The sequence below is a fragment of the Convolutriloba macropyga genome, chromosome 6 (genome assembly GCF_964194025.1).
Source record: "Convolutriloba macropyga chromosome 6, txConMacr16.3, whole genome shotgun sequence".
Taxonomy (NCBI): Eukaryota; Metazoa; Xenacoelomorpha; order Acoela; family Convolutidae; genus Convolutriloba; species Convolutriloba macropyga.
Window position 1 is genome coordinate 56,746,178 of NC_134473.1, and position 26,746 is coordinate 56,772,923.

Genomic DNA, 26,746 nt, shown 5'->3' on the forward strand with positions numbered 1-26,746 from the left:
GACTTGGAACATTGTGCAACTGAGAATTTTTAATATTTTTAATGCTCTAAAGTGACACGTTTATTGTTTTAATGGCTTCACTGCCATTTTTGCGCTAAGTTTGATTGAACATTTCAAAGATGCCGGTATTGTCCTTCTTCTGATGGTTTTATGACGTACACAGGTACATCATTACACAGGTACGTACAAAGGTTAACAGAAGTTTCATCGGCCCTCTTGCGTGACATCATTGTATTCAATTGGTGGTTTTTTCAAAGATATTTATGTTCTAGAATTCTTGAAAGTTTTCATCTTCATCATTTGGTAGCCACTTAAGTCAAGAATGTGGATGAGCGGGGTCGGAACATTATTTGCGTACGAACATTACCGAGCATCCTTGTTTTAGCTTTCTATTGTAAAAAAAACTTTTAAAACCTCTCCATTTTGAAAGTTCCATAGTCCTTTTTTGACTCAGTTTGCTCTTATTTCCAACCAAATTTTCAAAAATTTTGATTATTTCTGATCAAAATGAAGCGTTGACCATTTGGACAAAAAAATTTCCGTGGCTGTTTGTTAATATAAACATAGCCGGCAGAATATCGCCAGAGCAGCGAAATAGACTTGCGTGCCGTATAGTAGAGATAGAACCAGACAGATAAAAACTAAAAAAGTTATCGCAGGCGTTCAAAAAACTTTAAAAAAATTATTCAGCAATAAAAAAATTGCTTCAATTCATTGAAAGTAATTGCTTTCAAAAACATTTGGATTTTTGAGCTTTGCCATTTTTTAAATTCATTTTGGCTCGATTTGTAGCTTAGTCTCTGCAAAGACAGGTCAAAACCCGTTTCCAGTGAGCTATAATTTATTGTTTATGCCAGTTTTAATTTCAAAAAATTGTTTCTCGTCTTTGTTACTACTGTTTAAATTATAACATTAATGGTAGGTTCCATTCGACTTGGAACATTGTGCAACTGAGAATTTTTAACATTTTTAATGCTCTAAAGTGACACGTTTATTGTTTTAATGGCTTCACTGCCATTTTTGCGCTAAGTTTGATTGAACATTTCAAAGATGCCGGTATTGTCCTTCTTCTGATGGTTTTATGACGTACACAGGTACATCATCACACAGGTACGTACAAAGGTTAACAGAAGTTTCATCGGCCCTCTTGCGTGACATCATTGTATTCAATTGGTGGTTTTTTCAAAGATATTTATGTTCTAGAATTCTTGAAAGTTTTCATCTTCATCATTTGGTAGCCACTTAAGTCAAGAATGTGGATGAGCGGGGTCGGAACATTATTTGCGTACGAACATTACCGAGCATCCTTGTTTTAGCTTTCTATTGTAAAAAAACTTTTAAAACCTCTCCATTTTGAAAGTTCCATAGTCCTTTTTTGACTCAGTTTGCTCTTATTTCCAACCAAATTTTCAAAAATTTTGATTATTTCTGATCAAAATGAAGCGTTGACCATTTGGACAAAAAAATTTCCGTGGCTGTTTGTTAATATAAACATAGCCGGCAGAATATCGCCAGAGCAGCGAAATAGACTTGCGTGCCGTATAGTAGAGATAGAACCAGACAGATAAAAACTAAAAAAGTTATCGCAGGCGTTCAAAAAACTTTAAAAAAATTATTCAGCAATAAAAAAATTGCTTCAATTCATTGAAAGTAATTGTTTTCAAAAACATTTGGATTTTTGAACTTTGACATTTTTTAAATTCAATTTGGCTCGATTTGTAGCTTAGTCTCTGCAAAGACAGGTCAAAACCCGTTTCCAGTGAGCTATAATTTATTGTTTATGCCAGTTTTAATTTCAAAAAATTGTTTCTCGTCTTTGTTACTACTGTTTAAATTATAACATTAATGGTAGGTTCCATTCGACTTGGAACATTGTGCAACTGAGAATTTTTAACATTTTTAATGCTCTAAAGTGACACGTTTATTGTTTTAATGGCTTCACTGCCATTTTTGCGCTAAGTTTGATTGAACATTTCAAAGATGCCGGTATTGTCCTTCTTCTGATGGTTTTATGACGTACACAGGTACATCATCACACAGGTACGTACAAAGGTTAACAGAAGTTTCATCGGCCCTCTTGCGTGACATCATTGTATTCAATTGGTGGTTTTTTCAAAGATATTTATGTTCTAGAATTCTTGAAAGTTTTCATCTTCATCATTTGGTAGCCACTTAAGTCAAGAATGTGGATGAGCGGGGTCGGAACATTATTTGCGTACGAACATTACCGAGCATCCTTGTTTTAGCTTTCTATTGTAAAAAAACTTTTAAAACCTCTCCATTTTGAAAGTTCCATAGTCCTTTTTTGACTCAGTTTGCTCTTATTTCCAACCAAATTTTCAAAAATTTTGATTATTTCTGATCAAAATGAAGCGTTGACCATTTGGACAAAAAAATTTCCGTGGCTGTTTGTTAATATAAACATAGCCGGCAGAATATCGCCAGAGCAGCGAAATAGACTTGCGTGCCGTATAGTAGAGATAGAACCAGACAGATAAAAACTAAAAAAGTTATCGCAGGCGTTCAAAAAACTTTAAAAAAATTATTCAGCAATAAAAAAATTGCTTCAATTCATTGAAAGTAATTGTTTTCAAAAACATTTGGATTTTTGAACTTTGACATTTTTTAAATTCAATTTGGCTCGATTTGTAGCTTAGTCTCTGCAAAGACAGGTCAAAACCCGTTTCCAGTGAGCTATAATTTATTGTTTATGCCAGTTTTAATTTCAAAAAATTGTTTCTCGTCTTTGTTACTACTGTTTAAATTATAACATTAATGGTAGGTTCCATTCGACTTGGAACATTGTGCAACTGAGAATTTTTAACATTTTTAATGCTCTAAAGTGACACGTTTATTGTTTTAATGGCTTCACTGCCATTTTTGCGCTAAGTTTGATTGAACATTTCAAAGATGCCGGTATTGTCCTTCTTCTGATGGTTTTATGACGTACACAGGTACATCATCACACAGGTACGTACAAAGGTTAACAGAAGTTTCATCGGCCCTCTTGCGTGACATCATTGTATTCAATTGGTGGTTTTTTCAAAGATATTTATGTTCTAGAATTCTTGAAAGTTTTCATCTTCATCATTTGGTAGCCACTTAAGTCAAGAATGTGGATGAGCGGGGTCGGAACATTATTTGCGTACGAACATTACCGAGCATCCTTGTTTTAGCTTTCTATTGTAAAAAAACTTTTAAAACCTCTCCATTTTGAAAGTTCCATAGTCCTTTTTTGACTCAGTTTGCTCTTATTTCCAACCAAATTTTCAAAAATTTTGATTATTTCTGATCAAAATGAAGCGTTGACCATTTGGACAAAAAAATTTCCGTGGCTGTTTGTTAATATAAACATAGCCGGCAGAATATCGCCAGAGCAGCGAAATAGACTTGCGTGCCGTATAGTAGAGATAGAACCAGACAGATAAAAACTAAAAAAGTTATCGCAGGCGTTCAAAAAACTTTAAAAAAATTATTCAGCAATAAAAAAATTGCTTCAATTCATTGAAAGTAATTGTTTTCAAAAACATTTGGATTTTTGAACTTTGACATTTTTTAAATTCAATTTGGCTCGATTTGTAGCTTAGTCTCTGCAAAGACAGGTCAAAACCCGTTTCCAGTGAGCTATAATTTATTGTTTATGCCAGTTTTAATTTCAAAAAATTGTTTCTCGTCTTTGTTACTACTGTTTAAATTATAACATTAATGGTAGGTTCCATTCGACTTGGAACATTGTGCAACTGAGAATTTTTAACATTTTTAATGCTCTAAAGTGACACGTTTATTGTTTTAATGGCTTCACTGCCATTTTTGCGCTAAGTTTGATTGAACATTTCAAAGATGCCGGTATTGTCCTTCTTCTGATGGTTTTATGACGTACACAGGTACATCATCACACAGGTACGTACAAAGGTTAACAGAAGTTTCATCGGCCCTCTTGCGTGACATCATTGTATTCAATTGGTGGTTTTTTCAAAGATATTTATGTTCTAGAATTCTTGAAAGTTTTCATCTTCATCATTTGGTAGCCACTTAAGTCAAGAATGTGGATGAGCGGGGTCGGAACATTATTTGCGTACGAACATTACCGAGCATCCTTGTTTTAGCTTTCTATTGTAAAAAAACTTTTAAAACCTCTCCATTTTGAAAGTTCCATAGTCCTTTTTTGACTCAGTTTGCTCTTATTTCCAACCAAATTTTCAAAAATTTTGATTATTTCTGATCAAAATGAAGCGTTGACCATTTGGACAAAAAAATTTCCGTGGCTGTTTGTTAATATAAACATAGCCGGCAGAATATCGCCAGAGCAGCGAAATAGACTTGCATGCCGTATAGTAGAGATAGAACCAGACAGATAAAAACTAAAAAAGTTATCGCAGGCGTTCAAAAAACTTTAAAAAAATTATTCAGCATTAAAAAAATTGCTTCAATTCATTGAAAGTAATTGTTTTCAAAAACATTTGGATTTTTGAACTTTGACATTTTTTAAATTCATTTTGGCTCGATTTGTAGCTTAGTCACTGTAAAGACAGGTCATAACCCATTTCCGGTGAGCTATAATTTATTCTTTATACCGGTTTTAATTTCGACAAATTGTTTTTCGGCTTTGTTACTTGTTTAATAGGGGAATTCATAAAGTTTGAGATTTTTATTGTATTTGTACATTTTAAAGGTCTTTTGTTTCATTTTTGGATTATAAAACTAATGGTAGGTTCCGTTCGATTTGGAAAAATGTGCAATTGGACATTTTTAATGCTCTTAGTGATAAGTTTATTGTTTTAACGGCTTCACTGCCATTTTTGCGCAAAGTTTAAGTGAAATTTTTAATATTGCCGGTATTCGATCTTGTTCTGGCGGTTATATGACGTACAGAGGTACATCATTACACAGGTACGTACGCAGGTTAACAACAAGTTTCATCGGGCCTCTTGCGTGACATTATATCATTCCATTAGTGGTTTATTGAACGATTTGTATGCTTTTGAATGTTCTCTATGTCCATCATGTGGTAGCCAATCAATTCAAGAATGTGAATGGGCGGGGTTGGAACATTATGCGCGTACGCGCATTACCGATCATCCTTGTTTGAGCTTTCTGCTGTAAAAAACTTTTAAAACCTCTCCATTTTGAGAAAGTTCGATAGTCCTTTTTTGACTCAGTTTGCTCTTATTTCCAACCAAATTTTCGAAAATTTTGATTATTTCTGATCAAACTGAACCTTTGACAATTTGGACAAAAAACACTTTCATTTTCGTTTTGTTAACTTGCTGGCATAGCTGACATAGCTGGCAGATTATCGGAATAGCTGCGAAATAGACTTGTATGCCGTATAGCAGAGATAGAACCTGACAGATACAAACTGAAAAAGTTATCGATGCCGCTCAAAAATCTATGTAAAAAAATTCAGCAACAAAATTATATCCGGCACATTGCCGGAAAATAGCCGCCGTTGATTCCCATAAAAAGGATAGCGATTGAAAGAAGAGAAAAAAACTGGTGAAATTATGATTTTTTACAAAAAACAATTTCGAAGTGCGAACTAAATTGATATCATTTTGGAGCTGAACATACTCCTGTTTCGTAGTGAGACCACATAGTGGCAAGTATCAATACCAATAAGCATTAGAGATGGTAACTAAGAACGAAGTTTGAGTAACGGGCATCTAAAAACTTATCTAGCCAAGAGAAGTCAATATTTCAAGCAAAATGTTGAACAAGCTGTGAACTAAGGTAAAGCGAAAAAATATTATTCGACGAAGTAAAAAAAATTGCACAACAACTTCTGGCGTACAATTCAAAGAGTTTTCATTGAATATACAAAAAATTAGACCTCGAACGGACGAGTGAATTGGGAAACCCATTTTTAAAAAAAAATCAGATCGAAAAATTAAATCAGAAAATCGATGTCAAAATGCCGCATGTAAACAAAACCAATAGCGATAAAATAAAATTTGGTTCTAACAAAAAAACTACGCCCAGTAAGAACGATGAAGAGATTGGAAAACCATTCAGGAAAAAACTATCCGAAAAAACAGTAAAAATTAAAGTGAAATTGCCGCATGTGAACAAAAAACCACTAGCGAGAAAGCGAATTTTTGTTCAAACACCGTTTTCGCATTCTACTTTAAAAATAGAGTGAAAAAATATTTTCACGCCACAAAACCACTCGCTTTTTCGGTCCACTTCCTGTTCCAGCGTGACCAAAATCCATACTCCAATTTGACTTCAAAAATCATGAAAATGAGTGATCAGATCTTAAAAACATAGGAAGAATTCCAGAAACGACTCGGAGAAATCCATTTAAACTCCATCCAACTACTCATCAGACAGAATGTTTAACTACTAATTTATGATTATCTTGAAACAAAACCATAAAATAAAAAAGTAAATACAATAAAATCAAATCTGTTAAAATATGATAAAAAATGATTATAATAAATTGTGTTAAAAACTGAGATCCCGAAACAACTATCTCTGTCAATATTACTCTATCAAAACAACAAGTACATACTAAAACCACTTAATTGAATTTTTAAAAATGCTTGAAGCCAAATTATGAAAAAAGAGCTCTTAAAAAACAACTTTCACTAAAAAACTGAAATTATTAAATTTTTTAATAATACAAAAGCATAAAAATCCAAAGAAAAATTCCTTTCAGCCAATAGGGTATCCAGATGCTCGCAAACCAATAGTCAAATCATAATATGCTAAGAAACTTGTCTTAAGAAAAGACAAAAAACGAAGTGCAAAAAAATTAGGAAAAACAGTTCCAATTTTCGCCATTTTTTGTCATATTTCTCAACAAAAAAAAGATTCATATCCACAAAACTGCAAACAATTGTTATCTAAAATTAGCTCAAGTAGAACGGGTTTTTCAATATTCATTTGAGCCAGTAAAACAAAACAATCGTCAAAAAAAGGAAAAATTAGACCGAAATTCAGAAAACTACATGAAAAAACTCCGAATTAGCATAAAATTCATATGAATTTCCAGAAACCACAAGCACTACCAAAACCACCCTAAAATTCAAACAAAATAGCCGGCAGATTGCCACTATAGACGCTTGTGGTCTTCCATGAATTGAAACAACTAAAGAAACAAGATAGGCAGATTGACAAGAAGTCCTTCAGTAGACCATTAGATTTTTTTGGGTTAAATACGTACTGTCAATTTTAAGACAAATACGGTCTATAAGGAGAAAACACAAAAAGAGCTTTCTCAAAATTTATCTTCGAAATCAAAAGCTCAAGACTAATACTCAAGAAATGGGGCATAAAATTTTGGCACCACTTAGATGCACACTATCGATCTTTAACTAGTAAATGCTCATAAAAATTAAAGTTCCATAAGTGAGTTTAGAAATCATTTTTTGTGGGAGGTAAGTAACGCAATTGACCTAAAAGCAGAAATGATGTCACGGTAAGACGAACCAGAAATCTGTTGGACGAAATAAAAAAATAGGAGCGCAATAGTAGCCGCCTGGAATTGCTGAGGCGGCGGCTATTAATAAATAATAAAGCTGAGACAATGGCAACATCACAAATTACTCTTGCAATTGGTCAGAGAGAGTTAGGTAAAACATTATTCAAAACAGTTGAATTCAAAGCGTTGAAATGCGTGTAACAAATACGTTGATAAGAATGAATGAACGAAACAACATTTGAACATACTATACTCATTGAGTTTGAAGAGGCCTGAAAAAATAGTAGAAAAGTTAAAAACCGAATGGGAATGTGCGAAAAAAAAACGCGGGACGCAGGGTAAGACGAAACAAATATCTGTTAGGTGAAGTAATAAAAAATTTGGAGCGCAATATTAGCCGCCTGGAATTGCTGACGCGGCTATTAATCATACCTAATCCTCTTAATAAAAAAATGAAAAAAAACTGCTTTAAAATGCCGCACACGAACAAAAATCTTTGCTCGCTCACAGAGTTTTTTCCACGCCTCAATTTCTCGCTCTCTAGAAAACAGCCACATGAACAAAAAATCACTCTCTTTTCGCTCGACTCTTCATTTTGTTCAGCAACAAAATCACTCCAATTTTTTTCAAGTGTTACGCTTCAAAATTCGCTCCAATAAAATTGATTTAAAAAAGGACTTCTCCAATACTCCTCGTCGAGTCGTAATAAAAACATAGCCCCAATACAATTCAAATTTTTTGAATTGTAAAAAGAATTAGGAGCGCTATAATAGTTCATTCCGCAGATGCCTTTTTACTGGGGACCTTTATTACACATATGAGTTCCTTTGACACTAAAGGAATTAAAATTAAACTTTCGTTTTTTTAGTATCGGAGAATAATTTCTGAGAACAATCGCCAATTAGGCTTTTTTCATTTCGGTTAAAGGAAACTATCTTAGATAATAGATAATCCAACCGTGTACACAGTTGACCCGAGAAATGAGTTGCTTATACTGTGGAAAAGAGTGATAAACAAAAACTTTTCACGCTGTCCCCAAAAACACTCATCAAAAAAAACTGACCGATATAACCAAACTTTAAGCGAGTTTAAACAAAATTTGCCTACCGTCACCAATTTCCACACACGCTCATGACGAAAATCTTAAAACATGGTGGTACCCAATTGGGACAAAATCGAGAAATCGGACATTTGCCACGTAATGATATCATATCAAACTAAATGACATACTTTGAGATATTTCAGACATGATTCATAATCTTTCAGTGCAATTGACACATCCAAGTGAGCAGGAATGTCATAAATGAAGAGATCCCCACTACCACCTCCTCCACTGCCCACTAATGTCCGGTCATTATAATTCGATGATGAGTTAGATGCAGTTGTGCCTCTCCTAGAACTGGAGAAGACTCCACTGCTATTTGCATCAGTCTCAGCTGATGACCGTCGCCGGTTCAATGCTCCTATAGCAAACAATCACAATTCCATATGACCCACAACAAAATCCATTTCCAAGTTACCATTTAACAATTTCAAACATGCTAACAAAAAAATTCTAACAAAATGAATGTGCAGAAGTCAACGCACTCGACAATAAAAAATGAATAAATTGAACATCAAGTATTTCTGTCAAGAATAGAAGATCTTGAAGGACATGAATAGAAGATCTTGATTCCGTCTCACATAACGTTTCACACTTAGAAAACAAGTATAGACGTATTAAATACTGACTACACCACAAAAACCCCTTAATTAAACAGTTTATACTTTACAGGATTTAGAAAATTTTGCTTTCATTGAAGATACTTCAGTCGATTCAAGACACAAGGTAAATATTGGGTTGTCGACCAAATATGACCTTGATTCATTTGAGCTCTCTTCTTCCCCTGAGTGAACACATCCATCCATGTTTTGAGTTCGGAGGATTTGTCGAACTGAAGAATCACTGGTTCAGGGTACACGATTGCCTTGATCACCGTGGGCGATGACTATAATTACAAAAAAAATCAAAATTAATTATAATTTCACAAGTTTTGAATTTTTTAACTGTTGTCCCAGAGTTTAAAAACCAACATGACTTAAATCATTGATAGCAGTTTAACAAAACAATGCTTAAATTTGATGCGAACATTTCTGGCTTTCGAAAGGTTGCAGCTCAATTCACTGACTCATTTGACAAAAAAACGACTCTTACGTCATTTTTCTTAGCGACGGACGGACGCATAACAACTAAATCCACACCCCTTAACTATCATTACAAGTAACTATGGCGGCATCATTGGATCAACTATAACGGAAAAGATCTCCCAAAATCTAGTTACGTCGAGATTGAACGGTGCTGAATGAGGCAAAATGCTTCCTAGAATCCGTTCAGTTACTCCATACTAAATCTAAATTATTGTTATTGTAACGTACTGAAAACAAATTTACTATTATCAACATTAACGGAAAAGATCTCCCTAAGTCTACTTACGCGAATTATTGCTATTACAAAAACGTGTTCCAGTAATTACTACATCCATTTGATAGCTTTCAGTTCAAACTACAACGATGCAGAAGATCAGCTGAAAATATCACGCATTCATTCGAAAAAATCTAACCTGTTCGATTGATATGGAGTTGAAGAGGTAGAACTCAACGCATATTAGCTTGCAAGATGAGAAGGGGTTTTCAACAGGAGTGAAGCGAGTCGTCAAAAGACCATCAGACAGCATAAATACACAAAGTTTCTGGCGAGGCCTAAAACATGTGCAATATCTCGTGTCCAAATTATCACCAAATTACAAATTATCTCACATCTTTGAGCTGTAAGGACTGAAAACTTGACGCGTTTTCCTCCACTGATGATCCCAACGACATAACAAAACTTTCATATCATCATACAATTTTAGGATCTGATAAGGTTTCAGTACCTGTTAGTATGGAGGTCAATCTCATCAACTGTATTTTCAGCCAGCAGACTCCGACTGTCATTAACGGGTAAGTTCAGCCCTGAGACCTCAGTGTTCAGACGACTGTTGACAGAGTTGCCCGAGGGTTCGAACTTCATGTTGAACAGATCTGAGTTCGAGACTTGCGCAAGCGCTTTGTTCAGAGCCGACAGCGTCTGGCTTTGGTCAGATAGAATATCTCCAATGTTTTTGGTCTCACTGTCCAGTCGTTTGATTTCTTTGGCAGTATCGATAAAGTGTTTGTAATTAGTGAACACCTTTGATTTCAGCTGCCGCTCAGTTTGTGCTTTCATATTGTTCAGCCTAAAGTGATTACCTGAATTAGATTTGATTGGCTTCATTAGATACTAAATTTGCTAAATTGGCTAAATTTGATAAATGGCACGTTGACAGAAAATAGCTCCAATTGCTTCATACACCTGCATCACATTCCTATTGATTAAGGAGATCAAGCTGCGACAAAAAAGTGACCTCCCCGAGTCCCCCCTCTCAACAATAGAGAGATATCAAATTATCTTAAACTCCTCCACTAACAGGAAGGTGAAGTCAAGGAGGTAGGTCATCTGATGTGTTACAAAATAACTGCTCGCATGAACAAACAACATAATTAACAACGAAGCGTGAGCGTAGACGAAACAAAAACACATTGCATGAATAACTTGAAGCTTCGGTATTTACCACAAATTACTAGCAGAAAAAACTTATATGAAAAGGCTCAAATAATTCGCTGATTTGATCAGTCAAAACTCAGAAAGAAGAAGGGAAAATAGCTTTTGTAGAGTAAACTCAGCTATTGTGCTCTATGGAGGACCTAACCAAAGAAAAAAACGATATCACCGAAACAACACCTTAAACGCTGACATCACTGCAGCGTTAAAAACTCAGAACAAAAATCAGTAACAAACACGCCTACAGAAATTAAGGCACAGAGCATTAAACTAATCTTTGAAGGAAGGATCCTCGTGTTATCACAATTATGCCAGGGCCAAAAACCATTTTAAAAAATACCATGCAAAAATGCGAAACAAACTTACATTCTCACGAAAAATCAAATAGCAAAGCGCACAACATGTTAGTAGAATTGCACTTGCAAACAAACTTTAAAGAAATTCTACTAATATTTTCTTCAAATATCGAAACTCAAAACGTTACCATTTCTACAATTGCTATCTTTACTAATTTCTGAAGAAAACTTTTGCTAATAAACAAAACCAAATTCAATTGAAAGCTTCGTGAAAAGGGTTACAAAATGGCCAAAATCACATTAGTTTATGTACAATCCATAGAAAAACAGACCATTTAGAAAATGTCTCACATCCAATGATAAAATTATAGAAAAAACTTATCATAGAATGATGACAGCAGAATCCGTTCATAAATAAAACCGAAGTTCTTGCAAGCAAAAATTAAGAAATGGAAAGTAAGATCTTGCCAAGCCAATTTTTCCTTGATGCATAAATATGGTTTCGAAAACAATTCAGTACCAATTGCTAGATATCTTCGACAACTGAAAAAAAACAAACAGGCGACAATTTCCTCACTTTTGCTTTTAGATTGAAACGCCGTAAGACATGATTTCTTTCATGAAATATAGACCGATAAAAAAACGCGATACACCTCTACTATGATTGAGAAGCCAATAGAAGTAAAATAGCTCGATCATTATAGCAGCGATTAATAACTCAATGTTAAAAATATTCAACGGAGAATTGACCGCTACGTCTCATGGGGGCTGTTTCCGGGGATGTGTTCTTGCAATCTATGCAAATAACTTTAGCAATTACTGCGCCCTTTTTTGAGCCAATGATACTGAAAAAACTGCGCTCCAGATTTCTGTTAAAACTAAATATATAATAAAGATTGCGCTTCAGACTCAAAGTTAAAGCTAACACAAGTTATTACTACCCCCTGCGAAAAATTGAATTGGAAAATGAAATCAGACTCCAGCAATTTTCACTTGACTGCTAATACTAAGCCGTGGTCAATTCAGTTGCCTGCTATTGTGAATTGGAGTGCAATTTAGATCATGCAAAACTGAAGAAGTCAAGGCAAAAAATCTAACGAAAATCTAATTAGTGGGAATTTAAATATAAAACAAACGGCATATCGTCAAAACAGCTGGTAAGTTACGGGTTAAAGAATATAGAAAGCTACAGGTATTGGACTGAATCGATGGAGTTGCGAGACAACATTCCACTAAAATACTTAAAATTCAAGTTTCCTTTATTTAACAAAAAATGTTTTTAATGCAAAAATCCAATTCCGTATTTAATTTTACTACCGAAGCCTTAATTTTTCCAGCCTCTATAAAGCACTTGTCATTATTTATATAATCAAGTGAAAGTAATTGACGATAAAAACAAATAACGCAATTTAGCTATAAACTCGCCTTTAATGAGCATCACAGATGACATCACGCAAAATGAAAGAAGCAGATTATAAACCGAATAACATCAGAAAAACTGCTCTCGAATGACAAGTGGGGCAATTTAATTCAGGGGGTGTAACCAGGGGGTGTCGAGTGATAAATCGAAAAAACGGAAACGATCAGTTAACGAAATTGCCATAGTTCAGGTAAGCAAAACGAATGCTAGTTTTCAAGGAGTTCAACCAAAACCAAGACTTCCGCCAAGAAGACATTACTTTATCAGTAGAGTACCGCAATCCATTGATGGCGCATCACTTCTTGATTATTGTAACGAGCAAAACTTGAAACCTTTGGCATGCAGAGATCTACCTATCAGGAACAGGCAGCTTAAATCTTTCCATGTCGTTTTCCCCGAAGACACGACAGAACTTGTTGAGAGCACTGAAAATTGGCCGGTTAACATAATATTAAGACGGTATTTTCTAAATGAGGAAGCGCGAAACTGACTGAAGACATTAAATTCTAAGTCTAGCAGCCAGCCGCAGGTGAATTGACTACAACAACATTGCTTACGCGTAGGATTATGGAATGCACGGTCAATTTGCAATAAAATAGATTTCATTGAGCCTTATTTATTAGTCTATGATGTCTCTTTATTCGCTATTATCGAAACATGGATATCCGATTTCATACAACACTGCGTTGATTTAATAGCTGGCTCTAATTATTCTGTTTTCAATGTTAACAGTAAAAGCTGCCGCGGAGGTGGCGTTGCTCTATTATTTAAAAGTAAATTCAAAGGAAAGCTTCTTTTTGAACTTGTGCTACCGTGCTTGGAGTGCCTAGGAGTTGAAATTATTCTCTATCGCCAAAAGACTCTCAGTTATAGTTGGATACAGACCACCATCAGGTTCCGCCAATCATTTCCTGGAGGAGCTATCCAGTTTACTGTCTGAAAATACTACGATGTATTCAAATGTTGTAATTATGGGAGATTTTAATATTGCTTTGAATAAAATTGGACCCCATCAGTGGAAGTTTACGTACCTTATGGAAGAGCATGGTTTAGTATCTGTTCACAGTGAAGCAACGACGAGAAAGGGCAATTTACTTGATTTGGTTTTGATGAACAAAGATGTCTCTTTTGAGCTGAATATAGATAAAACAATGCCCTCTGACCATTACGCTATTACTTTTAACATGGTAATTGGAAAAGTTGAAAGCCAGACGATTCCTCGCGAAGGTTATGTATGGAAATCGGTAAATCACTTTGAGTTCGCTGAAAGCTTTATGCTATTATTTGACGAAATCTTTCGCCGGAAATCATTCAGAACAACTCTATTGAATTCATTTCGCTGGAAGTGGATTCGGAAGAAGTATTTAATGTTGTAAATAAACTTTATGATTGCTTCTACTTAAGTGCCATTTCTGTCAGAGATAAGCTATTTCCCTTCAAAAGGTTTCTTGTGCTGTCAAATCGACCTCGATATTTTGATGATGAATGCATTAAAGCAAAACATTTGAAGCGTAAACTTGAGAGAGCCTGGAGAAAAATGCGATCAACTGAGAGTGAGGTCAGATTACAATCACATCTATGCAATTATAGGGAACTTCTGAAATTGAAGCGGGACAATTATTTTTCTCAACAGTTGTCGGAAAAGTCTAGCAAGCTGAGATTTCTTACTTTCGACGAATTGTTCAGAAGAAAAATTTATAAGTTACCTAAGAACGAAAATCCAACTACCTTAGCACACAGATTTTGTAATTTCTTCAGAGAAAAAGTTAGTACTCTCTTGCAGAACTTTGATAACACAACGCTCGAGATAGAAGCAACGTGCAAATCCAGTTTTTCTTCCTTTATGTTGGTGAGTAGTTCGGATTTAAGCCTAACGTTGAAGAAAATATCGAATTCCACTGCACCTCATGATATCATTCCCACGCACGTCCTCAAAGTTATCATCAATTGCTACGTCCAGTCTTTTACTGACCTCATAAATTCCATTTTGTTAACGGGCATGTTTCCATCTTCGCTGAAGCAAAGAATAATAATTCCTCTCTATAAAAAAACGACGAGAATGAAATTGAAAATTATAGACCTGTTACAAATATTAGAACAATGTCAAAAATAGTCGAAAAATGTGTTCTTCAGCAAATGGTTGATTACTTTGACTGGATTGGATTATGGCCGCCACTACAGTCTGCTTATCGTCAGCATCATTCAACTGAAACAGCAATAGTTTATTGCCTTGAGAGAGTGACTGAAATTTTGGCAAAAAGGAAGCTAGCACTTCTGATATCTCTTGATTTGACATCGCTTTTGATACAGTCAATTTTAATGTGTTACTCAAAATATTACAAAATAAACTTGGGTTTGAAGGATCTGTATTACGATTTTTTGAAAGTTACTTGAAAAACCGCAATTCGCAAGTCACTGTTGAGAATGAGCTCTCAGATTACTTTTACAATGAAGCTGGAGTTCCACAGGGCTCGATATTGAGACCAGTGTTGTTCTCAATTTATTTGACCCCACTGTATGAGTTTTTAAATGCAACAGGCGTAATTTACCATTTTTATGCAGACGACAGTCAGTTTATTTTTGAATTAGATTACAACTTTACGTCCATAAGTTTCATTTTGAAACAAACAATTGATGTTATGTGCAAATTGAAGTTAGTGAATAACAGTAGCAAAACTGATCTGATTGTTTTTTGCAATCGCAATTCTAATATTCCGTCCATTGATTCCTTTACTTTATTGGGGATTGAGTTACCAATGAGAAGCTCGATAAACTTATTAGGTTTTTCTTTAGACTGCAAGCTGACTTTTATAAATCAGGTGAACCGCGTCTGTAGGCAGTGTTATATACAACTACGGAAATTATATTCAATTCGAAAGTTTTTAGGCGAAAAGCAAAGGAAAGAACTTGTATCCTGTTTTGTTCTTTCTAGCCTGGATTATTGTAACGTTGTATACCTTCGGTTAAGTAAGAAACTTATCAGAAAACTTCATGTTTAGTATCTGTTCACAGTGAAGCAACGACGAGAAAGGGCAATTTACTTGATTTGGTTTTGATGAACAAAGATGTCTCTTTTGAGCTGAATATAGATAAAACAATGCCCTCTGACCATTACGCTATTACTTTTAACATGGTAATTGGAAAAGTTGAAAGCCAGAAGATTCCTCGCGAAGGTTATGTATGGAAATCGGTAAATCACTTTGAGTTCGCTGAAAGCTTTATGCTATTATTTGACGAAATCTTTCGCTGGAAATCATTCAGAACAACTCTATTGAATTCATTTCGCTGGAAGTGGATTCGGAAGAAGTATTTAATGTTGTAAATAAACTTTATGATTGCTTCTACTTAAGTGCCATTTCTGTCAGAGATAAGCTATTTCCCTTCAAAAGGTTTCTTGTGCTGTCAAATCGACCTCGATATTTTGATGATGAATGCATTAAAGCAAAACATTTGAAGCGTAAACTTGAGAGAGCCTGGAGAAAAATGCGATCAACTGAGAGTGAGGTCAGATTACAATCGATTACAATCGATCAACAGTTGTCGGAAAAGTCTAGCAAGCTGAGATTTCTTACTTTCGACGAATTGTTCAGAAGAAAAATTTATAAGTTACCTAAGAACGAAAATCCAACTACCTTAGCACACAGATTTTGTAATTTCTTCAGGGAAAAAGTTAGTACTCTCTTGCAGAACTTTGATAACACAACGCTCGAGATAGAAGCAACATGCAAATCCAGTTTTTCTTCCTTTATGTTGGTGAGTAGTTCGGATTTAAGCCTAACGTTGAACAAAATATCGAATTCCACTGCACCTCATGATGTCATTCCCACGCACGTCCTTAAAGTTATCATCAATTGTTACGTCCAGTCTTTTACTGACCTCATAAATTCCATTTTGTTAACGGGCGTGTTTCCATCTTCGCTGAAGCAAAGAATAATAATTCCTCTCCATAAAAAAACGACGAGAATGAAATTGAAAATTATAGACCTGTTACAAATATTAGAACAATGTCAAAAATAGTCGAAAAATGTGTTCTTCAGCAAATGGTTGATTACTTTGACTGGATTGGATTATGGCCGCCACTACAGTCTGCTTATCGTCAGCATCATTCAACTGAAACAGCAATAGTTTATTGCCTTGAGAGAGTGACTGAAATTTTGGCAAAAAGGAAGCTAGCACTTCTGATATCTCTTGATTTGACATCGCTTTTGATACAGTCAATTTTAATGTGTTACTCAAAATACTACAAAATAAACTTGGGTTTGAAGGATCTGTATTACGATTTTTTGAAAGTTACTTGAAAAACCGCAATTCGCAAGTCACTGTTGAGAATGAGCTCTCAGATTACTTTTACAATGAAGCTGGAGTTCCACAGGGCTCGATATTGAGACCAGTGTTGTTCTCATTTTATTTGACCCCACTGTATGAGTTTTTAAATGCAACAGGCGTAATTTACCATTTGTATGCAGACGACAGTCAGTTTATTTTTGAATTAGATTACAACTTTACGTCCATAAGTTTCATTTTGAAACAAACAATTGATGTTATGTGCAAATTGAAGTTAGTGAATAACAGTAGCAAAACTGATCTGATTGTTTTTTGCAATCGCAATTCTAATATTCCGTCCATTGATTCCTTTACTTTATTGGGGATTGAGTTACCAATGAGAAGCTCGATAAACTTATTAGGTTTTTCTTTAGACTGCAAGCTGACTTTTATAAATCAGGTGAACCGCGTCTGTAGGCAGTGTTATATACAACTACGGAAATTATATTCAATTCGAAAGTTTTTAGGCGAAAAGCAAAGGAAAGAACTTGTATCCTGTTTTGTTCTTTCTAGCCTGGATTATTGTAACGTTGTATACCTTCGGTTAAGTAAGAAACTTATCAGAAAACTTCATGTTTAGTATCTGTTCACAGTTAAGCAACGACGAGAAAGGGCAATTTACTTGATTTGGTTTTGATGAACAAAGATGTCTCTTTTGAGCTGAATATAGATAAAACAATGCCCTCTGACCATTACGCTATTACTTTTAACATGGTAATTGGAAAAGTTGAAAGCCAGAAGATTCCTCGCGAAGGTTATGTATGGAAATCGGTAAATCACTTTGAGTTCGCTGAAAGCTTTATGCTATTATTTGACGAATCTTTCGCTGGAAATCATTCAGAACAACTCTATTGAATTCATTTCGCTGGAAGTGGATTCGGAAGAAGTATTTAATGTTGTAAATAAACTTTATGATTGCTTCTACTTAAGTGCCATTTCTGTCAGAGATAAGCTATTTCCCTTCAAAAGGTTTCTTGTGCTGTCAAATCGACCTCGATATTTTGATGATGAATGCATTAAAGCAAAACATTTGAAGCGTAAACTTGAGAGAGCCTGGAGAAAAATGCGATCAACTGAGAGTGAGGTCAGATTACAATCGATTACAATCGATCAACAGTTGTCGGAAAAGTCTAGCAAGCTGAGATTTCTTACTTTCGACGAATTGTTCAGAAGAAAAATTTATAAGTTACCTAAGAACGAAAATCCAACTACCTTAGCACACAGATTTTGTAATTTCTTCAGAGAAAAAGTTAGTACTCTCTTGCAGAACTTTGATAACACAACGCTCGAGATAGAAGCAACATGCAAATCCAGTTTTTCTTCCTTTATGTTGGTGAGTAGTTCGGATTTAAGCCTAACGTTGAACAAAATATCGAATTCCACTGCACCTCATGATGTCATTCCCACGCACGTCCTTAAAGTTATCATCAATTGCTACGTCCAGTCTTTTACTGACCTCATAAATTCCATTTTGTTAACGGGCGTGTTTCCATCTTCGCTGAAGCAAAGAATAATAATTCCTCTCCATAAAAAAACGACGAGAATGAAATTGAAAATTATAGACCTGTTACAAATATTAGAACAATGTCAAAAATAGTCGAAAAATGTGTTCTTCAGCAAATGGTTGATTACTTTGACTGGATTGGATTATGGCCGCCACTACAGTCTGCTTATCGTCAGCATCATTCAACTGAAACAGCAATAGTTTATTGCCTTGAGAGAGTGACTGAAATTTTGCCAAAAAGGAAGCTAGCACTTCTGATATCTCTTGATTTGACATCGCTTTTGATACAGTCAATTTTAATGTGTTACTCAAAATACTACAAAATAAACTTGGGTTTGAAGGATCTGTATTACGATTTTTTGAAAGTTACTTGAAAAACCGCAATTCGCAAGTCACTGTTGAGAATGAGCTCTCAGATTACTTTTACAATGAAGCTGGAGTTCCACAGGGCTCGATATTGGGACCAGTGTTGTTCTCATTTTATTTGACCCCCCTGTATGAGTTTTTAAATGCACCTGGCGTAATTTACCCTTTTTATGCAGACGACAGTCAGTTTATTTTTGAATTAGATTACAACTTTACGTCCATAAGTTTCATTTTGAAACAAATTATTGATGTTATGTGCAAATTGAAGTTAGTGAATAACAGTAGCAAAACTGATCTGATTGTTTTTTGCAATCGCAATTCTAATATTCCGTCCATTGATTCCTCTACTTTATTGGGGATTGAGTTACCATTGAGAAGCTCGATAAACTTATTAGGTTTTTCTTTAGACTGCAAGCTGACTTTTATAAATCAGGTGAACCGCGTCTGTAGGCAGTGTTATGTACAACTACGGAAATTATATTCAATTCGAAAGTTTTTGGGCGAAAAGCAAAGGAAAGAACTTGTATCCTGTTTTGTTCTTTCTAGCCTGGATTATTGTAACGTTGTATACCTTCGGTTAAGTAAGAAACTTATCAAAAAACTTCAAAAAATTCAAAATTTGGCAGCAAAGTTTGTATTGGGTTATCCACGGAACGTCTCAGCAAAACATTTACTGAAAAAGTTACACTGGTTGCCTATTGAGCAACGGATCCTTTTCAAATTGTTTGCACTCATGTTTAAAGTTGATCGATCGATGGCCCCTATCTATATAGAGAATTTATTTCAACGGAATACAACCTCTGCTCGGCCCTCCCGTCAGAAACTGTTTCGAATCCCAAGATGCTCGTCAGATGCCATGAGAAAAAGCTTCAGTTTTCAAGGTGCTAAAAGATGGAATGAGCTACCTGATTATTTACGAAACGCAAAAACCTTTGAAGATTTCAAGAAGCTGCTGAAAACACACTTATTCTGTCAAGCCTTTTGATTATCGACAAGCACTTTTGGGTCTGGAAAGAGTGGCTAAACCTCCATCATCATCATCATCATCATCATCATCATCATCATCATCATCATCATCATCATCATCATCATCATCATCATCATCATCATCATCATCATCATCATAAATAAATTTTTTATGGGTGCAAAAACATCAGACGAAAGTGGGGTTCGAACCCCGGCCTCCTTATTCCGATTCGCCTCGACAGCCGCATTAAACACTCGGCTATCACGGTTTTGTATCTTCACTAAAAATCGGGGTTAATTGAAAACACCTTTACAATAATTGTTTCTCATTTGAGACTAATTAAGAAGCGACACGAACATTAATTACCACTCGAGCTATGCGAAGATGGAAAAATGTAACAAAACATAGCTGGCAAATTGCCAGAAAATATCCACAATAGCTTCGTAGACATGCAGTCTTAGAAAGAGCTGAGCAAAAGCAAAAATTTTCTTTTTCTTACATGGTGTGATGTTAAATTTAGATCAAGAACCAGTAAAACCTGTTGCTGCTTCTATTAGCTGGTCCCAAACAACCTTCAGAGTGACACGAATCACTTGACCTTATCTTTTTGAATTAAAGTGAAGAATATCAAATTCAGAGTGATGACGTCATTTTTGAGAGTGAGGTAAGTCACTCACGTGTGACCAAAAACTTAATCACAAGAATGCTAAAAAATTTCGCTCCCATAAGAGTGAAAAATGACGTCACCCACGCAATTCTGTTGAAATTGCATGAACGAATAATATAAAAAGCACATTTTAAGTAGTGATTGTGACGTCATATGGTCGTAACACAAATCCTGTTGATGAAAAAAAACAACATAGCAAGAGAAGTCAAAGAATTTTCATTTACTTAGCAAAAATATGTCTAGAATGGACTTTGAATGGATTGGGAAAACAAGTTTGAAAAAATTCTATCAAAAAAATAGAAAAACATTACAAACCGAAGCGAAATTGTCGCATGTGAAAAAACTACTAGCCAGAAAGCGATTTTTTTCATACACCGTTTTCTCCCTCTACTTAACAATAGACTGAAAAAAGTTTCAGCCGCAGAAGCACTTGATTTGTCGCTCTACTTTCTGTTTCGGCGTGATCAATCGCTTCAAATAACTTCAATTTGACTTCAAAATGCACGAAAACGCGTGAACAGATCTTAACATAGCCGGGAGAATTCCAGAAACGACTCGAAGATGTCATCGTCAAAAAGCAGCCTATCGAATGACTATTTTCTGATGGCAATGAGCAGCAAAGAACAGAAAAGGCAGTCTTAAATGAAATGCAGAAGGAAAATTGACTACGAAGTAAATTAAACAAAACAAAACAAAAATTCAATTGTTCAGACATATTTGGACAAACCAAAATAAGCACAAAAACATTTGATTTTGAAGTAGAGCAAAAAAAATAACAAGTTAGGAAAAATTTTAACAATTTTTTTCAATTATTTTTCAAAATTCAAAAAAGGACCTTTTCCGTTTGTGCCCCCAAGCATAGTGGGCGCATATTATTTATAGCCCCCCGACGCACATGCCATATTATAGCATAATGAGTCACTATGTAATGGCACGTGCTCTGTAACTGGGGGTGCATAGGGTACTGGGGGGTCACAAACAGAAAAGGTCCAAAAAAGGCTTGGTACCAAATAACATGCATTTATTTTGTAATAAACTGCGCCCACGAGCATTAAGCTTACATTCAGTTAAAAGTAAAAACAATAATATACAACAAAGGGCCAAAAATCGCCTATTTAGCCTTAAAACCGGATAATTAGTTGAAAAACATTCAAATTAGCGTATGACTCCAATTAATTATCAAAAACCTTCCAAACCAATAAAAAAAACCTGAAAAAAAAACTTTACTGAAAGTTAAAACTTTGAAAACTAAAAAAAGCTTGAAAAACCCGACGGTGAGCCAACAACAATTGCTCATGCGAAGAAAGATATTCACACCTACATTTCTTGCTCTGTTTCAATAGAAGGCATGACAAAAAACCACCCTCTCTTCCCCGCTGTTCGAATTGTTCACTGAAACATCTTCAAACTTTATTAACTCCCTGAATTTCTTTCCCCGCTCACATATCAAAAACATAGCCGGACTGAGCAGAAAAATGAATATCCTAACAAACACATTGAACCTCCAAATTGATTATGCTAATCAATTTGTATCAGTAACAGGCAAACTAACAATGGAAAAGTAACTGACAAAAACTGATAAAGATCCCGCTAAAATTTTATTAAGAATCCAAAACCACTACTGGGAAACATAAACCGACTTATGTCGGAAGAAGTGCTCCTGAACGACAGGAAAAAATGACCCCACCGGGGTTCGAACCACTGACCTCCCGAACCATAACCAGATGCACCGCCCACTCGGCTATTAGGCCCTACTTTTATAGCCCTCGGTTATGCTGCAACCGATTTTATATTAGCAACAAGCTTTACTAAGGAGTGAGCGTAATAGAGATCACTCAAAAATGAAGAACGAAAGCATGAAAAGGTCACTTGAGAAGTCAAAGAATGTTCTAAAAGAAAAGCGCAAAAACGGTCCAGCAAAAAAATTGCATAAAAAAGGCCAAGACGTTTACAATAATTGCTACGAAATTCGTTCAAGAGCAATTAAAAACCTTTCGACACAGTTAGTTCTTTTTCAATAAACGTCCAATTCACTGAAAGAGAGACAAAATAGATCATATAGAGAAAACCGAGGAAAGGGAAAAGAAATGAAGAACAATGAAAACAAATATTTTCGACAAAACATTTGAACAAAATTATCCGCAAAATTTATGCTTCTGTTCAAGTTCTTACACACAAAACACTGAGTAAAAACTTAAAGAACAAAAAAATAAACAGAACAAAGAACCCGAATAAACAAGAAATATTTGAAGAGTAAGAAAAACTCTTATTTCAGTGATAAGTGCCCTATCTAACCTGCAATGACACCTTTTAGGAGCACAAGCAATAAAAACAGCTCCAAATTAAAGATAGAACAGGAAACTACAGCAAGAAAATTAAAATGAGCAAGAAAATTTTTGAAAAAAAACAGACAAAAATAGGCCAAACTTTGCTTTAATTTACTGACTTATCTTCAAAATAAACTCAAAATCAATTACAATTACATTGAAAGCAAACCAAAACCATTAGAGCCAGCTCATTTGAACCACAGAATTCCCCAAATGATATTGAAAACTTAAGCAATGGAAAAACTGCCAAAAAAGCTTAACATGGCAAAATGGAAAAAAGCTCAAATTAAACCTAAAACATCATTTTTTTTCATATGGTTTCAATCGCACTATTACCTGCTTGAAAAAGCGATAGAAACATCCCTGACAGAAAAAATTGGAGTTAAAACTAAACGTGTTCTGAAAATGCCGAACGTCATCAAAAAAATTGCTCGATCAACGAAAATTGTTTCACACCTATTTCTCGCTCTCAGTGTGAACAGAAATACAATGTGAACAGAAAACCAGTCTCCCTTCTCTCTGCTATTCAGCAATTTGAACTAAACACTTTGTTTTCACGCATTTCACTTCCTGTTTCAAATACATTTTAATTGTAAAACAGCCGGAAGAATTCCGGAAGCGACTCGAAGCATAAAAACTTCACATAAAAACCGTAATGCAACTGAAGCCACTACCTTTTGTATTAAACCATTAACTCATTACCTCCCAAGGTCTCATCTAAAAATTGGTGAAATTTAAACCACTACAACCAAGAGATACAAAAAGCAGCAAAATTTTATATTTGAAAACGTTTGGTAACGTTAAAAAACTCCGAAATTTTTTGGATGGCCAAACAAACAATAGACTGAAAAAACTGACAGGGCTATCAATTGTCCTCAATTGATTCCTGATTCTAATCTCAAGGTCGCGAACGGCAGATAATAATCGTAGAAATTAAGTTAAATTTTTCAAAAAAGAATGCTTAAATTAAAGAATCAGAAAACCACTGCAATTAGATTTCTAATCACTGCAGTTAAGGGAAAAATAAAAAACACTTCTTCTTTGATAAATATATATATATATATATATATATATATATATATATATATTATATATATATATATATATTCCAGCCAAGATGACTTCATACTAAATCAAAAATTAAATTAATAGAAAAGAGAAGCACCAGAATAATAATCAAAGGCAAAAAATTGTTTAAAAACAATACCAAGGACTGAAGAAAATTGCAATAAGTAGTAACAAGTTGAAATTTAGAATAGGTTTACTAGCAAACTCTCAGGACTAATTTATGATGAAGGAAATCAATTGCAAACAAAGAAATGACGAAAATCTAAGAAAAAGCTGAAATCATTCAATTTTTAACAACTGAAAAAATCAAAACAACGAAAACTGTCCCAGAACAAAAACAGAATGATACAAACTAGAAAGCGCAAAATAGAAAAACTATTTTTCGAAAAACATATTGCCAAAAAATGATTGAATTTTTTTTGAAACAAAATTAAAGTCCCTCATGTTGCACAAAAAGACTTCTTCTAGTAATTGAAACCAAAATACAAACAAAAAACTGAGAACAATTGAAAACCTACCAAAACCGGATTAGCATATGTACAATTAAAATTACATCCGCATAGAAAAAGGCGTTGAGTATATGAATTATCATAGGAAAGTTGCTATATTAACCGATTTTTGACAAAAAGACGGCTGAAAGATCCAAAAATGAAGAAATTACTGGAAAAAAAGCCAAAAATTAACCAAAAAATCAAGAAATATGTGCAATTCTGAACTTCAAACGCATTTTCAGGCTCTGGAAAACACTGTGGTATTAATTGCCATTGCCGAGGTTTGCATTTCAATATAGCGTGGTATTAATTGCCATTGCCGAGGTTTGCATTTCAATATAGCCTAGAATAAAAATTATTTCCGCAAAAACCAAATTAAAAGCAAAAAATGGCCCACCTGGACAACAAAACGGCCAAAAACGGTTATATATATGTGCCATTCAGTCAAAAACTACTTTTCAAAGTCAAAAAGTCATTCACTAAACGCAGCACATGTTCAAAAAAACTTCTCTCGCTCAGAAAAATTTATTTCACACGGCAATTTTACTCACTTTCGCTTTTAGGTCAAACATACCCGGCAGATTGCCGGAAAATAGCCGCCGTTGATTCCCATAACTCTATTGGGATTGAAAGAAACGAAAAAAAATCAACAAAAATTGATTTTTGTATAAAAACATTTTAAGTGCAATTTATTTTGATGTCATTTTGTAATTGAATATACTCCTGTCTCTCAAGGAGAGGCTAGAGGGTCTAGTATCAATACCAATAAGCATTATAGATAGTAACTAAAACTTATGATAACAAAGTTCAAGTACCGGGCATCTAAAAATGGGCTTTATCCCGTTTCTATTTCTGACTTTGATTTTTTAATACTGACTCTCTTCATTTTGAACTGCTTTGCTGAGCAGCTGCTGTTTAAAAGGACTTTGAGCAGAATGACAGAAGAGTGAAACTAGCCTAGAGATGTCAAAAAGATTTCACGCAAAATGTCGAAAAAGCGACAAAATGGGTAAAGCGAAAAAAGTTCGACAAAGTAAAAAAACAGGAGCGCTATAATAGCCGGCTGAGAAGATGAGGGCGGCTATTAATAAGCATTATAGATAGTAGATAAAACTTACGAGAACAAAATTCAAGTACTGGGCATCTAAAAATGGGCTTTATCCCGTTTCTATTTCTGACTTTGATTTTTTAACACTGACTCTCTTCATTTTGAATTGCTTTGCTGAGCAGCTGCTGTTTAAAATGACTTTGAGCAGAATGAAAGAAGAGTGAAACTAGCCTAGAGAAGTCAAAAAGATTTCACGCAAAATGTCGAAAAAGCGGCAAAATAGGTAAAGCGAAAAAAAGTTCGACGAAGTAAAAAAAATTAGGAGCGCTATAATAGCCGGCTGAGAAGAGGGCGGCTATTAAAAAATCGTCTGAACGAATAGTACTTCCGGTAAAAAAAAAAGCCTTAAGAAAACCAATACTCCTCTTCGAGTCGTAAAAAATACAAGAGAAGGCCAATAATAGCAGCATCAGCTATCGCTTTGCGGTTATTAAAAAGACACGCACCATTACAGTAAAGGCTTAAATTTCGTTTTCGGCAATTCATAAATCGTGTCAATTCCTGTAACTATTAATGTGACTAACTGAGTAAAGTGAGCTTTGAAGTCTTCGAACTCAATCTCCTGTTGTGCCAGTCGCCTCACAAACAGAGAGATCTGTTCTTCGCTCATTTGCTGCTTCAACACGGCATAATCGGAGGTGGAGGAATTCATTGTTGCCTAAGTGAATGACCTCTTTTCTCCACCGATGCACCAAAACTATATTATCTGAAAAAAAACCACCTGATAAGCTGACTGAATAGTCGCCTTTTACTCTTGTAGAACAATTTGATTTCATTACAATGTGTGAACAAACTCATGAGCGTCTTTGCATTGATAATGGTATGTTTAGCCTACTAAGAGAGCTACCTATTACAATTTATATTTGCCATTATAAAGTTTTGTCATAACTGCCGAAAAATTAAACATCAAGCTCGCCAATCGCCACCTCAGAAAGTAGAAGTCAGAAACGTTTTTCGGGAACAGAGCATCACGAAATGAGAGAAACAATTCAATCTCTGATTAGTACTGAATCGATTAATTATGGGCAAAGTAACTCAAAATTTGAAAATCTCAAACAAAGAAACACTCGGAGACTAGACCATTTAAGATATTCAAACAGTTCAAATCATAAACCCGGAATAAAATCTAGGAAACCGAAAGACCAGTATTCTCTGTTGAGCTTCAAT

At 34.9% G+C, this 26,746-nt stretch overlaps 1 protein-coding gene across 1 annotated transcript in view; it reads right to left on the minus strand.

Moving 5' to 3' along the window:
- Positions 1-26,305, minus strand: part of LOC142341068 (exocyst complex component 8-like) — a 41,364-nt gene extending 15,059 nt beyond the window's left edge. Inside the window, exons 1-5 of the mRNA XM_075391919.1 lie at positions 26,104-26,305; positions 10,336-10,677; positions 10,024-10,162; positions 9,282-9,411; positions 8,654-8,886 (exon numbers count right to left, since the gene is read on the minus strand). Of these exons, the coding sequence (XP_075248034.1) occupies positions 8,654-8,886; positions 9,282-9,411; positions 10,024-10,162; positions 10,336-10,677; positions 26,104-26,231 (972 nt within the window). The 5' untranslated portion in view covers positions 26,232-26,305. The remainder of the gene's footprint in view (positions 1-8,653; positions 8,887-9,281; positions 9,412-10,023; positions 10,163-10,335; positions 10,678-26,103) is intronic.
- Between the last annotated feature and the right edge of the window lie 441 nt (positions 26,306-26,746).